Source organism: Guillardia theta, assembly GCF_000315625.1.
Source record: "Guillardia theta CCMP2712 unplaced genomic scaffold GUITHscaffold_112, whole genome shotgun sequence".
Lineage (NCBI taxonomy): Eukaryota > Cryptophyceae > Pyrenomonadales > Geminigeraceae > Guillardia > Guillardia theta.
In genome coordinates this window covers 168,515-180,586 of record NW_005434562.1, presented here as the reverse complement: position 1 = coordinate 180,586, position 12,072 = coordinate 168,515, and the positions used below count along the sequence as shown (strand labels likewise).

At 53.8% G+C, this 12,072-nt stretch overlaps 6 protein-coding genes across 6 annotated transcripts in view; 3 read left to right on the top strand and 3 right to left on the bottom strand.

Moving 5' to 3' along the window:
- The window catches only part of GUITHDRAFT_155283 (hypothetical protein), a 2,236-nt gene extending 1,636 nt beyond the window's left edge, over positions 1–600 (top strand). The window contains exons 3-4 of the mRNA XM_005823244.1: positions 102–264; positions 510–600. Coding sequence (XP_005823301.1) covers positions 102–264; positions 510–538 — 192 coding nt within the window. The 3' untranslated portion in view covers positions 539–600. The remainder of the gene's footprint in view (positions 1–101; positions 265–509) is intronic.
- A 166-nt stretch (positions 601–766) lies between these two features.
- GUITHDRAFT_158685 (hypothetical protein) lies at positions 767–2,436 on the bottom strand (the record flags this gene model as incomplete). The annotated part of the gene is made up of 9 exons (XM_005823243.1): positions 767–840; positions 1,077–1,122; positions 1,441–1,490; positions 1,834–1,888; positions 1,934–1,967; positions 2,015–2,085; positions 2,128–2,203; positions 2,314–2,374; positions 2,406–2,436. The coding sequence occupies 9 exons, from the start codon at positions 2,434–2,436 to the stop codon at positions 767–769; spliced, it is 498 nt and encodes a 165-aa protein (XP_005823300.1).
- Positions 2,437–3,830: 1,394 nt separating this feature from the next.
- GUITHDRAFT_90026 (hypothetical protein) lies at positions 3,831–6,037 on the top strand (the record flags this gene model as incomplete). Its single annotated transcript, XM_005823242.1, has 11 exons — positions 3,831–3,933; positions 4,009–4,320; positions 4,458–4,544; positions 4,725–4,811; positions 4,856–4,954; positions 5,140–5,204; positions 5,254–5,281; positions 5,333–5,388; positions 5,434–5,488; positions 5,625–5,836; positions 5,884–6,037. Exons 2-11 carry the CDS (start codon positions 4,024–4,026, stop codon positions 6,035–6,037), a joined length of 1,140 nt encoding a protein of 379 aa, XP_005823299.1. The 5' UTR covers positions 3,831–3,933; positions 4,009–4,023.
- A 107-nt stretch (positions 6,038–6,144) lies between these two features.
- On the bottom strand, positions 6,145–8,201 carry GUITHDRAFT_117547 (hypothetical protein; the record flags this gene model as incomplete). The annotated part of the gene is made up of 10 exons (XM_005823241.1): positions 6,145–6,291; positions 6,332–6,431; positions 6,634–6,692; positions 6,943–7,029; positions 7,395–7,446; positions 7,490–7,569; positions 7,619–7,674; positions 7,916–8,000; positions 8,044–8,095; positions 8,140–8,201. 10 exons carry the CDS (start codon positions 8,199–8,201, stop codon positions 6,145–6,147), a joined length of 780 nt encoding a protein of 259 aa, XP_005823298.1.
- A 72-nt stretch (positions 8,202–8,273) lies between these two features.
- On the bottom strand, positions 8,274–9,539 carry GUITHDRAFT_117546 (hypothetical protein; the record flags this gene model as incomplete). The annotated part of the gene is made up of 5 exons (XM_005823240.1): positions 8,274–8,539; positions 8,599–8,612; positions 8,667–9,300; positions 9,351–9,396; positions 9,438–9,539. 5 exons carry the CDS (start codon positions 9,537–9,539, stop codon positions 8,274–8,276), a joined length of 1,062 nt encoding a protein of 353 aa, XP_005823297.1.
- A 532-nt stretch (positions 9,540–10,071) lies between these two features.
- Positions 10,072–11,939, top strand: GUITHDRAFT_145883 (hypothetical protein; the record flags this gene model as incomplete). Its single annotated transcript, XM_005823239.1, has 6 exons — positions 10,072–10,290; positions 10,818–10,878; positions 11,025–11,102; positions 11,157–11,247; positions 11,499–11,667; positions 11,829–11,939. 6 exons carry the CDS (start codon positions 10,072–10,074, stop codon positions 11,937–11,939), a joined length of 729 nt encoding a protein of 242 aa, XP_005823296.1.
- Positions 11,940–12,072: the final 133 nt, after the last annotated feature.

Genomic DNA, 12,072 nt, shown 5'->3' with positions numbered 1-12,072 from the left:
TCTCCGCCTCCTCCTCCTCCGCCTCCTTCTCCTCCATCATCATCATCATCATCATCATCATCATCATCACTCTCCTCCTCGGTCGCTTGACTGCCATGCAGGCGAAGGAGAGCGCGCGAGGGAGGAAGGAGAGCCCGACATGGCAGGAGCTTCTCAGTCGCGCCAGGGAGGAGCAGCAGCAGATGCTCGCGCGCTGCTCGTTGATGTTCCTCGGAGACAAGCGAGCTCAAGAGAACCGCGAGAGCTCCTTAGGACGCGTGATGGGTACGATGACAGTTCCTCCCTCCCTTCCTGCCTTCCTTTCCCCCGCTCCTCGTCCCTCCCTCCCCTCCCTCGCCTGTTTCCCTCCTTCCCTCCTTCCCTGATTTCCTTGACCTACCTCGCCCTCTCTTCCTCTCAAATTCTCTCCCATCCTCCCATCTTCTCAGCATCTTCTCTTGTCTCCCCTTCCCTCTCACCTCCTCTCATTCGATCTCTCAATCGATCTCTCCATCTTGACGAGCTTCCAGGACTTTCTGCCAAGTCATCAACCATCTGATGAATATCTTACAATGTACTTGTCATGTTCCAATTAGCAAGAAATTATTCAGATACACCCCCGTCCCCGTCCCCGTCCCCGTCCCCGTCCCCGTCCTCCCCGGTTCCTCCTCCTGAGATTGAACACTCCTTGCAGCAGGTACTGTCCTGCCTTTCTTGACCTTGTCCTCTCCTCCTGCAGGCTTCAATCTCCCTTCTCTCTTCCTTCCTCTCCGACTAGCGCACGAGGTCATCGGATCGAAGAGTAGGAGGAGAACTCAGGTGTCGAGAACGAGCTGCTTCCTACCTCCAGCCCCTCCAGCCCTGCCCAATTTGATTACAGCCAGCATGCAAGGAGGAAGAGGAAGAGGAGCGGGTGAGCGAAGGTATGCAGGAGAAGTGAGTGGTGGAGGGGAGCAGGAGAGAAAGGGACAGGAATTGAGATCAGGAGAGGAGAGGGAGGATAGAGAGGAAAGGAGAGGATGAAAGGGAGGAGAGGAGAGGAGAGGAGCAGAGGAGAGGAGCGGAGAGGAGGAGGGCAACACCAGGGGCGACAGGACGTGGTCCGTAGATCTTGATCTGACGGATGTGAGAGTCTCGACCATTCTGAGAGTGGAAGATCAAAACTCAATCGATCATCTCGCACCGAAGGAACTTGCAAGAATATCAACAGATACATCACTAAATCTCTCGAAGATGATTGCATCATACATCACATTGCTTCAATCACATCAGATAACATCACATCACATCACATCACATCACATCACAGCACAGCACATCACATCACATCACATCACATCACATCAGATATCTTCTCTTCTCTTCTCTTCTCTTCTCTTCTCTTCTCTCTCTTCTCTTCTCTCTTCTCTTCTCTTCTCTTCTCTTCTCTTCTCTTCTCTTCAGACACGGACATCGTTTTACCTCATGGTTTGCAAGCACTGCGATCTGAATCATGAAAGCTCTGAGAGAGTCTGCAGGCAAGTCATGTGATTCATCACTTGACACAATCGCTTACTGTCACACGAGAAATCACTGTTCTCCTCCACCTCCGAAGGCGCAAGATCTCTTCTGCTCAGCGGCACCTGAAGCAAATCGGCCTTGTCATTGCAGCAGCAGCAGCAGGTGGAGGTGGTGGAAGAGGTGATGGAAGAGGTGGTGGTTGTAGAGGAGCAGAGGGAGCAGGAGGAAGAGGAGGAGGAGGAGGAGGAGGAGGAGGAGCAGCAGCAGCAGCAGCAGCAGCAGCAGCAGCAGCAGCAGCAGCAGCAGCAGCAGCAGCAGCAGCAGCAGCATCTATCTCAGCAGTATCTTTTTCACTCATTGCTACCGTCAGCCATCCGCATGGCTCTTCCAGGTTGATTTCTTTCACGTCCTGCGAGGGCGGTGAGCTGCCATCAACGAGCAAGCGGAGGACTACCTGCAAGTCATGGAAGTGTGTTCCAGCCCTGATACTGCAGAAACTTCAGAAGAAGAACAAGGTACAGAGATGTTCTTGTACGATATCTTGCTCGGTGTGTAACTTTCGTCCAACTTGAAGTCACAGTACATCGCGATCTCCTTGATACTCACCTGCAAGCCCATCAGTCTGCCCCCTCCTGCTCCCTCCTCCACCTTCTTGTGGAACTGAATGTTGACTAGATGCGGCTGAGGCCCGTCGGACTGCCAGTAGGTGTCCGTGTTGTTGTCTCTGAACAAGGTCTCAGCTTGCTCCTCCTCTCCCTCGACCTCTTCCTCCCTCTCTCGCTCTCGCTCTCTCGCTCTACCTCTCGCTCTCGCTGTCGCTCTCCTCCAACTCACCTGAGTTGCTCAACACCATTCCCAGGCTTCGCAGTACTCAGTGTCCAGACAGCATCCCCTCCTGAGTGATCGTCAGCAATGGCGAAACCTACCAGCGACGCTATGGCGACGCATCATCGCCATCACCGATCTCGTTCTTGTCCTGTTCACACATGTCAGTCATGCATGGAGCTGTTGAGAACTTCGAGACACCTTGTCGTCTATGTGCGTTGGGAGCTTCTTCGACTCCGCGTCCTGCTGATCGTCTTGCAAGCTTCGCTGCTCCGTGCTTCTGAAGTGATGAGAAGCTTCAGATGCAGAAGGATAGAAAGGGCAAGAGCAAGAGCAAGAGCAAGAGCAAGAAGATCTCTGATACACCATGTCATGCAAGCGAAACAGGGGAAGCCAATGTAACAAATCAAAAATTCAAATCTCAACACGACAGCACAAGACTGCCTCGTATCCTGCTTCCCTGGCTCCTTTCAAGCATGTACTCCCCTTGAACTTACTCCTCATTCATCTTCTCTTCTGCTCGCATCTCCGTCGCTCATCTTCTCTCGCGCTCTCTCTCCCCATCTCCTCCCGCTCCCCGCCATGGACTATGCATCTTACCCATCCATGTTGTTTCTGTCCGTTACCTTCTGATCTTTCTTAATATAACGGTCAGCACAGACCGTCGGACCGGGCCCCGCCGGTGGGCGGCCGGGCCCCCGGGCGAGCCTCCGACCGCTACACTGGAAAAAGTAACACGCCCGCCCCGGCCCGGGTCACACAGTGCGGAGGATGGATCGTAGGCCAGCCGTGCCAGTCAGATAGCGCCGAGTTAACAAAAACTCTCCTGTAAACCAAGACGCCGGACTCCCGGAGTCCGGAAGTTACATTGCAGAGGCTCGACTGATTGAAAAGGAGACCTTCTTAGCCGTCTTGCTAAGGTCCCCCCATGTCTGGATGCTTGGGTTTCACATCCTAGCATACAGTCTATCTCTTAGGCAGCACGGTCCCCTTCGGAGCCCGCCGCGGCGCCGCGCACTGCCGCGCGCGGCACTCACGGTTGAACTGACTGTTGAAAAACAAGGAAGTTGGGCAGCAAGATACGAATAGCTCGAGTCATATCAAGCGAATTGAAGGGAGTGGAGGACAGCAGGCACCGGGGGCCAAACGTGAACCAGCAGCATGGAAGGAGACAGACATATGGAAGGAGGAGGAGGAGGTGGTGGTGGTGGAGTAGGGACGATAGAAGAAGGAAGGGAAGATGGCAGAAGGTATCAGATAGACTAGATGATGGCTGACGGACAGGTTTAGAGAAGAAAGAGGAGATGAGAGGAGTAAGCAATGAATAGTATAAGGGAGCAGGCGCAAAGTGACAGCAGGCAGAAGAAAGCAGGATATGGCTGGGAAGATGATCGTCATCACAACGATCAGCTGATGCTCTGATTGAGTCTGTTTTGATGCTTTCACTGCAGCATGAGAATGATCGGTCGGTCACCAGCCTTCTTCATTGCCCTCATCGTTTCTCTCTCTCATTTCTGCGAATCTTACAACAATGTTCTCCTGCCATTGCTTCGAGCTTCTCCCTCTCCTCTCCTCTCCTCTCTGCGACCGAAGGTGTCGAGCTGCTTTCGTCTGAGGACAAAACAGCAGGTGAAAGATACTGCTGCTGCTGCTGCTGCTGCTGCTGCTGCTACCCTTGGTTTTCGACTTACCGAGTGCGTTCAGGAGAGTGTATCCGCGATGAGGATGGTAGTGGCTGCAGACGCGATCGATGCCGATGCTCTTGTGCAGACGCCGCGGCCCTCGGTCTTTGAGCATCTTCCTGACCTTGGGGAGCTACTGGGAGGGACTGGGAAAGCGAAGTTGGTATGGGCGAGCATCAGGGCTGGGAGGGACCCATGGACGGACGAGACAGTGACGGAGAAGGCGAGGAAGAAGCTGAAGGAGAACTTCCAGGAGATCCCGCGAGTCTCCCACGTCACCAGAGCATCTTGTGGGACCATCAAGCTCCTCATCGCCATGCAGGACGGCATGGAGGTGTATACCATCCCACTCCTCCTCTTCCCCCTGCCCTCGCTTGCTCCCTTTCCTACCTCTTTCCGTGTCTTGTTCCCCTCCCCTCCCACGCTTCCCCCTCGTTCATCATTCCAACTGCTCTTGACGGGTCCTCGAAGATCGAGAGTGTGGTCATACCCCATGAAGGCAGACCGACCGCCGCCTCAGTCGTTGAGCCTCGCACAACCTTGTGCGTGAGCAGCCAGGTAGAGACATTGAAGAGGAGCAGAAGAAGCAGGAGCAGCAGCAGTAGCAGGAGGAAGAGGATGGGAGAGGCGGAGGACGAGCAGGGGCAGGGGCAGGAGAAAGACGAAGAGGAAGGGCGAGGAGGAGGAGGAGGAGGAGCAGCAGCAGCAGCAACAGCAGCAGTGTGATGGTGTGCCCAGGTCGGATGCAATCGGGCCTGTTCCTTCTGCGCTACTGGCAAGATGGGATTCATCCGCCAGCTGACCTCGCACGAGATCCTCTCGCAAGTGAGCGAGAGCAGGGAGATCTTTTTCATGTGATTTTGTCTCAGGTCTACATTGCTCTCCGTTGCATCAAGGAAGAGAATCTGCCGCCGCTGCACAACATTGTCTTCATGGGCATGGGAGAACCGCTCAACAATTTCGTCAACGTCAAGAAGGCACGGAGCCTCCTACTCTTGCCCCTGCTCTTTCCCTGCTTCTGCCCTTGCCCCTGTCCATGCCCCTACTCGTGCTCCTGCTCCACGAAGATTTTCGTCAACCCGCTGCAGCACTCGAGCTTTCTCCTCCTGCTCATTTTTGTGTCTCCTGCCCCGGCACTGACTCTCTTGGTCAGGCTTGTGAAGTCCTCACCGATCAAAACTGTTTTCAGATGGCGAAAAATCGCGTGACCGTGTCCAGGCAAGTCGAGACTTGTTCTTCTCCACTTCTGACGTTCCTCTCCTCTCAGCGTTGGCCCTTCACCTGCCGTCATCCGGGTCTACTGCTCTCTCTCTCAGCATGTCCCCAGCTGACCCGTCGACGAGCAGGCGGCTGCTGGGATCCCTGCGATGCTCGCATGGTCGGTGCATGCAGCAGATGACACGTGACAAGTCTCGGCGAGGGAAAGGAGACGATGACGTTGGTGCAGGACCCGATCCAAGCTGGTCCCCACCACGGCGAACACGATGGTCGAGCTGAGAGACGTGAGCTGACAAACTTCGCGCCCCCTTTCACCCTCTCGAGTCAGGCCTACATCGCCGCGCTCAAGAGCAGGAGCAAGCAGATGTCGACCTTCATGGTGGCAGGTGAGAAATAGCTTTGCAAGTCCCTCCAGCTAAGCAAGGCGAGCGGATGACAAGTGTGGCAGTCACGCTTATCGATGGCATCAATGACTCGGTCGAGCAAGCGGATCAGCTCATGAAGCTGCTCACTCCCCTCCTAGAGCAAGGTCCAGCTCTGATGCCAGCTGAAAGCCTGCTGAGGTTCCACGTACTGGCAGGGCTGAAGGTCTGTGTGGATCTGATCCCCTACAATGACATCGGGACGGAGGAGTTCAAGAGGGCGCAGCGGCTCCGGATCGAGAGGAAGAGAACTTGAGTTGCACCCCTCCAGCTGACGTCCACCTGCAGGTTCCAGCGGCACATCATGAGCGGGGGTTCGCCTGCTTCGTGCGCGTGACGCGAGGAGACGATCAGTCGGCAGCTTGCGGTCAGCTGGCGACGTCGTCGAAGTCCTCGCGGAAACAGAGTTGACAAGGAGAGCGAAGTAGGAGGAGAGGAGGAGAGTTGTGTGTGTAAAGTGAAGGAAGGAGAAGAAGGAGCAAAGGTGAGGACAGGGGGAGGAGGAGGTCCCTGCAAGGTCAAAGCCTCTGCTCTCGCTCAAAATGATGCAGAAGCTGCAAACGGGTCAACCACATAACAACAGCTGATGTAGAGTCCAGCTCGACCTTAGAGAGCTCAGCTGGGGAGTCCGTCGAGTCAAACTTCGACACCGTAGGATCCAACGCCTGTCAACTTGTGAGCTGAGAAGCAAGAAGGCGCATCTACCGCGTGGACGAACTCGTGGAAATGCTCGTAAGGCATCGACATGTCAGCGTCCCTGATCGCCCGCATGGAAGAGGACCAGTCGTCCGAGTACTTGGCGAACCTGACGAGCGAGGAGGAGGAGGAGGATTCGAGGACGAGGAGGAGGGCGATTGGGAGAAGGAAGGTAGGGGAAAAGAGAATTGTGAGCGATTGCCTCGCAATTGGTGGAGGAGGGAAGGGACGGGAGGGTTCAGTATCGAGAGCAGCCAGGTCAAGATGGGAGTAGAAGATCAGGAGGGACGAGGCAATAGCATTCAGCTTACGAGAGCCAGTCTAAGTTGGTTGTCCCTCCCTGTGTGATATCAAATTGAATGTACCTGACCTGTCAAGTTCTCAGTGTCTTCCTTTCACCTTCCGCTCTACCTGCTCCTCCTCCTGTCTCCCCTTGTCTATTCCCCCCCCCCCCCCTACCTCCTCCTCCTCGCTTTCTTTCTCCCAGTTGCTCCCCTTGCTCGTCATCGCTCCTCCTTCCTTCTCCTTTCCTGCTCCTTCTGCTCCTCCTCTCCTTCCTTCCCGTTCCCTGTCCTCTCCTTCCTTCCCGTTCCCTGCTCCTCCCCATTTTCTGGTCTCACCCCACGCAACTTCAACCACGAATGATAGACGTAGCCAAAGTTCTGGTCCGTCCACCTCATCGCAAAGACAGAGGCACAGGTCGACCCCTGTAGAGCTCGGACTCAGCTGAGAGATAGGGGGGAGAGAAGAGAGCTGGAGTGGGAAAGGGAGGAGAGCGAGGAGAGCGGTGAGAGGGGAGAGGAGAGAGAGGGGAGAGGGAGGAGAGCGGAAGGGGGGAGGGAGGGGAGGGTGAAGCAAATGTGCTCACAGGAGGGAGGAGGAAGAGCGCGTTGATTTGTCCTCCGTTGATGCCGATCATGACGCGGGTCCTCTAGAAGGGAAGGTCGGAGTTGCATAGCAGGTCGAGTAAGAATCAAGGGAGGCAAAGGCGGAAGAGGGGGAAGGAGGAAGAGGGGGAAGGTAAATGACGGATGAGAGAAGCAGTCAGAGGACGAGGAGGAGGAGGGCAAACCTGTAGGAGAGACAACTGGTCGAGCATGGTCATGGTATGGAGAGAGACAGATCTGACATCTTGTCAGGCGTCTCTTCGGTATCAGCTGGAACGACCTCATGGGATAATGAGGATTTTTGTCGTTCCATTTCAAAACCAGCTCGTGCTCGTTCAACATTCTTCTCCATCCCGTGTCCTTAGCTTGCATGTCACACGAACAGTGTCGTCGCGACTCATTCACTCACGTTTCTTGACAGGTATATGATTTCTCTTTGCTCTTCAGCCTTCCCGACTTTCAAACCTTTCAAGTCAAAGAGGTCAAGGAAGCCATCGCAAGGAGAAGGTGAAGGTAAGGAGAAAGGAAGGAAAGCAGAGCTTGGAGCAGCAACAGCATCTACCGAAGTGATTGAGAATTCTCCTCTGGAAATTTTCAACCACATGTCTGTCAAAAAAGTGACTGGAAATGAATGGATCATGCAAAAGTTTCGCACTTGCACTCTGGGCGGAAAACATGCAGGGGAACCTGAAAAGAAATCCATCACATTCATTGCCTTGCCGTCGCAAAGAAACGACGTCAGAAACATCCGCTGCTCGGATCAGCTCCAGAGATCCGAAGGAAAGGATAACCTGAAGGAAAGTGAATGATCGCAAGTCAGCCATGCTGCTTCACCCGCTGAAAGCATGAGCCATCAGGCAGCTCCCCCAACGACAACCAGCGTGTGCTGTGAACATGATCAGCACAGCAGATTTCAAGCATCATCTTCACCAGATTGAGTTCACTGTGCTGTAGAATTTCCGCTTGGGAAGGTCCGACATCGTTTCTCTCATGTCGTCCAATATACAAGTGTAATTCAGAGGCCAGGAAAAGTCCACGTCATCTGTGACACAGATGCAGAGTCACTATGATGCCTTTTGCATCATCATGATCTTCATCTTCATCATCGATGCCACAGTCATCTTCATAATCATCTCAGTCATGGTCTCCATCGCCACCATCATCATCGTCAGCATCATCATCATCATCATCATCATCATCATCATCATCATCATCATCATCTGTATCACCACCATCATCATCGTCATCATCACCATCACCATAACCATCACGACCACCACCATCTCCATCATCATCACCAGCACCAGCACCACAACATACATAGCATACCCTGATGTACAGCAGAATGCATCCTGAAGAGATTGAACAAATAATCCAGGAGAAAATGACCAAAGTGCTCGACACTGCTCAAAACGCTGAATTTTCACTCCTGATCTCACAACATGCAACATGCCTACCTTCCTCCTGTAACTCCCACCGCCATCAGCATCGTCCCTGCAACAAAGGAAGAAGAGTGATCGCAGAAAGAACCATCGCCGAGGGGCACAGGTTGGGCCCTCAGTCTGATCATCCCTGCTCCCTCCATCGCCAACTTCTCCTCGCGTCTTGCCCCCGTGCCAGGTCGGACAAACAGTTCGAGCCGATCCTCCGACCATCGCGACAAGCTCACATCGAAGATGCGGAGGGGAGCTCGGGGCTGACTGCACGCCAAGGGGCTCCAGTGTACCGACCTGACATGAGAAAAGCACTCGTCCTTTTCGTCGCATCCTCCTCCTCCCTCCTGATCCATCTCCCCCAGCAGCCCCTCAGTCACGTTCGTAATGCGCGGGACAGTGAAGTGACTCGAACCCTGAGCTGCTACCGTCCGGTCCGCACGGAGCAGCTGCAGGATGAAGAGGTTGTCGTGTCCTCCCACCCATCGGTCTTGCGCGTACATCAAGATCTCGCTTGACTGGTGCTCAGCCGTCACGAGCTGGTCGTAATCGTACTCGGAGAAGACAGTCTGGCAAGAGTCCCAGATGACGAGTTTCATACCCCTCTCCTTCTCAACATCGAGGACGGTGAAGAAGACCTTGATGTGCTGCTGCTTCCCTGCAGTGCATCCCTTCACAACCACAGCAGCATGTCATGCAAGACAAGACCTGTCAGCTCCAGCGGCCCGTGCCCGTTCGATCTCGAGCTGCAAGTCTGTGGGTCGGTGAACACTTCCACGACGATCTCGGCATCACTTTGCTGTAGCCACGGGCAGAGGGGTCCCTCATAGCAAGCGATCGGGCAAAGTCGAGACGATGATAGCAGGAGTATGAAATAAGGGATATCCGCAGGGCCATTGTTGCGATGCAATGAGCTCCTTGCCTAACTTGGCCTTGTCTCTGTCCTTGTCTCTGCCTCTGCTCTTTCACTCCACCTATACCGACAGTATACACATTGCTCCTACCATGTGCATCTCACATAAATTGATTTTCCTCTGTACCTTGTTCACTGATCAGAATCTTGTTCTGTCCTCACCAGCTCCTCCCTGTCACCTCTCTCTACCCTCTCTTGCTCTCTTGCTCTCCTTTCTCCTTTCTCCTATCTCCTCTTCCCTCGCTCCTCTTCCGTCTCTCCTCTCCTCTCCTCTCCTCTCCTCTCCTCTCCTTCCCTTCCTCCCCCCGCTCCTCCAGTCTGATCTCAATGTCAAGTTCCGCAAACCTGTTGAGGATTTTTTTCTTTTTTTCTTTTTTTCTGTATTTTACAGGTGGGCACATAAGGACCTTGGGGGAATTTGATGGGGTAGGGGTGTTCCTGATTCATATCTTCCTACTACCAACCATATAGTCCAAGGTCCAAGAAGGATTTTGGAGGGGGTAGGGGTCATGAAAGATGGTTTGTGGGGATCGCCATGTCGCGGGGATACAAAGGGAAGAAGAAAATGAGAGCAGCAGCAGCAGCAGCAGGAGGAGGACAGAAGCAGGAGGGGCAGGAGCAGGAGCAGGAGCAGGAGCAGGAGCAGGAGCAGGAGCAGGAGCAGGAGCAGGAGCAGGAGCAGGGGCGGGAGTAGGAGCACGAGCAAGAGCAGGAGCAGATGACAGAGAATTCGAGGTATCGCAATGGAAAAATGGATATCTTCACATTGTGGACACGAGATACAACGAAAAGTGATGTTGCAAGCGAGGAGAGTTCTGAGAACGTCTCATTTGAATCAACTTCGAATCATTGAGAGTGAGGATCGTGCAGAATGAGTGAGAATCGTGCAGAATGATTCAAGGATGGACCTAATGAATGATGAGAATGCGAGAGTTCAAAGGGTGTGATGAGAACAAGAGAGCTCGAAGGCAACAACACATACCCGCAACACGTTTTGTTGTGTTATTCATAGCAATCTCACAATTACATTACGGTCCAACGAGTTCTACACACGCATTCTGTCCTTTTTTGCTTAGCACACCCTCTTCTCTCTTGCTACTTGGTATGAATGGAACATGATTGGTGTTGTTTTGTTTGAAGGCTATCTGGATGGAAAGAGAAACGAAACGCACGACCGCCTTAGTTGTTTCGCTCTTTCTTCTCTCAGCCTACCCTGCCAGCGGATTCCTTGCTAGCCCAGGACTTGACTTGGGAAATTTCAGGAACGCAAAGAGCATGCAGGCAGTTCGAACGAGCGTGATGCTACCGTTGAAGAGGAGCCATGTACGTTCTGACTGCAAATGTCTGCCTGCCTTCAGTGAGAGTCTGCCCGCAGCTCCAACTTTTCCTGTCAGGAGGACTGGCTGTGAAGAGTCTCAGCGGTCTCGTTGGAAGGAGGAGGAGCTCCGTTGTAGCTGACACGTTAGCAGCATGTAGAGCTCTGTCAAGGACAAGGTCCTTCTCCTCTCAGAGCACGGAGATGGCCGTGGGCCCTTCGAGCGGCGCAGGTGCTGCTGTAAACCTCCTACCCTACTGGCTGAGAGTTTCCTTCTCCATTGCAGAAAAGAGGAACTCGGACCCCTCCTCTGTCGCCGTCATCGTCGGAGCATCGCGCGGGATCGGACTTGCCATGGCTTCAGCCCTCCCTGACAGGTTCTATCTTGTTGTACCTCCTCCCTTCCTCTCTTCCTCCCTTTCTCCCTTCCTCCATTGTCATCCTTCCTTCTCTTTCCTCTTCGCCCCTCTACTTCGTTCCTAGTCCCCTCCTCTTACTTCCTTTTCTCTTCCTCCATTCTCCTCTCCACTCTTCCTCCTCCCTCCTCTCCCTCCTCTCTATCTTCTATCCTCTCCACTCTTTCTTTCGCTCCCTCTTTGCCTTCGCACCCCTGACGGAGGAGGTGAAGGTTCCAGGGACGGATTATCACGGCTGTCCGCAACCCGCAGGGAGCTCAGGAGCTCCTCCAGCTCAAGGAGAAGTTCTCAGATCGTCTTGAGGTTGTGCCGATGGATATCACGGTGGAGGAGAGCGTTGCGGAAGCTGCCAAGATGATTGAGGCGAAGACTAATGGAAGGGTGAGGAGGAGGGAAGGAGGTGGGAAAGAAGAGATTGGAAAAGGTGGGGGAGAAGGGAGGAGGGAGAAGGGAGGAGTCAAAGAGGTAGGGGCAAGGATTACAAGCAGGACAACAGAGGAAGTGGGAGGGAGGCTGGGGGGCATGGCCTGAGGTTCCAGCAGGTTGACCTGCTCATCAACACCGTCGGCGTTCTGCATGATAAAACGTTCAACGAGCAGGTGAGAACGAAGGAGGAAGACAAGGAGGAGGACGAGGAGGAGGAAAGTAAGTAGACTTGGTAGGGTCGAATGCCCGAGAGGCAGATCGCTGAGATCACAGAGGATTGGTTCCTCCATAACATCAAGGTCGGTATCCTCCATTTTCCCCTCTTCCATCCTTTTCTTCCCTTACAATTCTACCCCTACC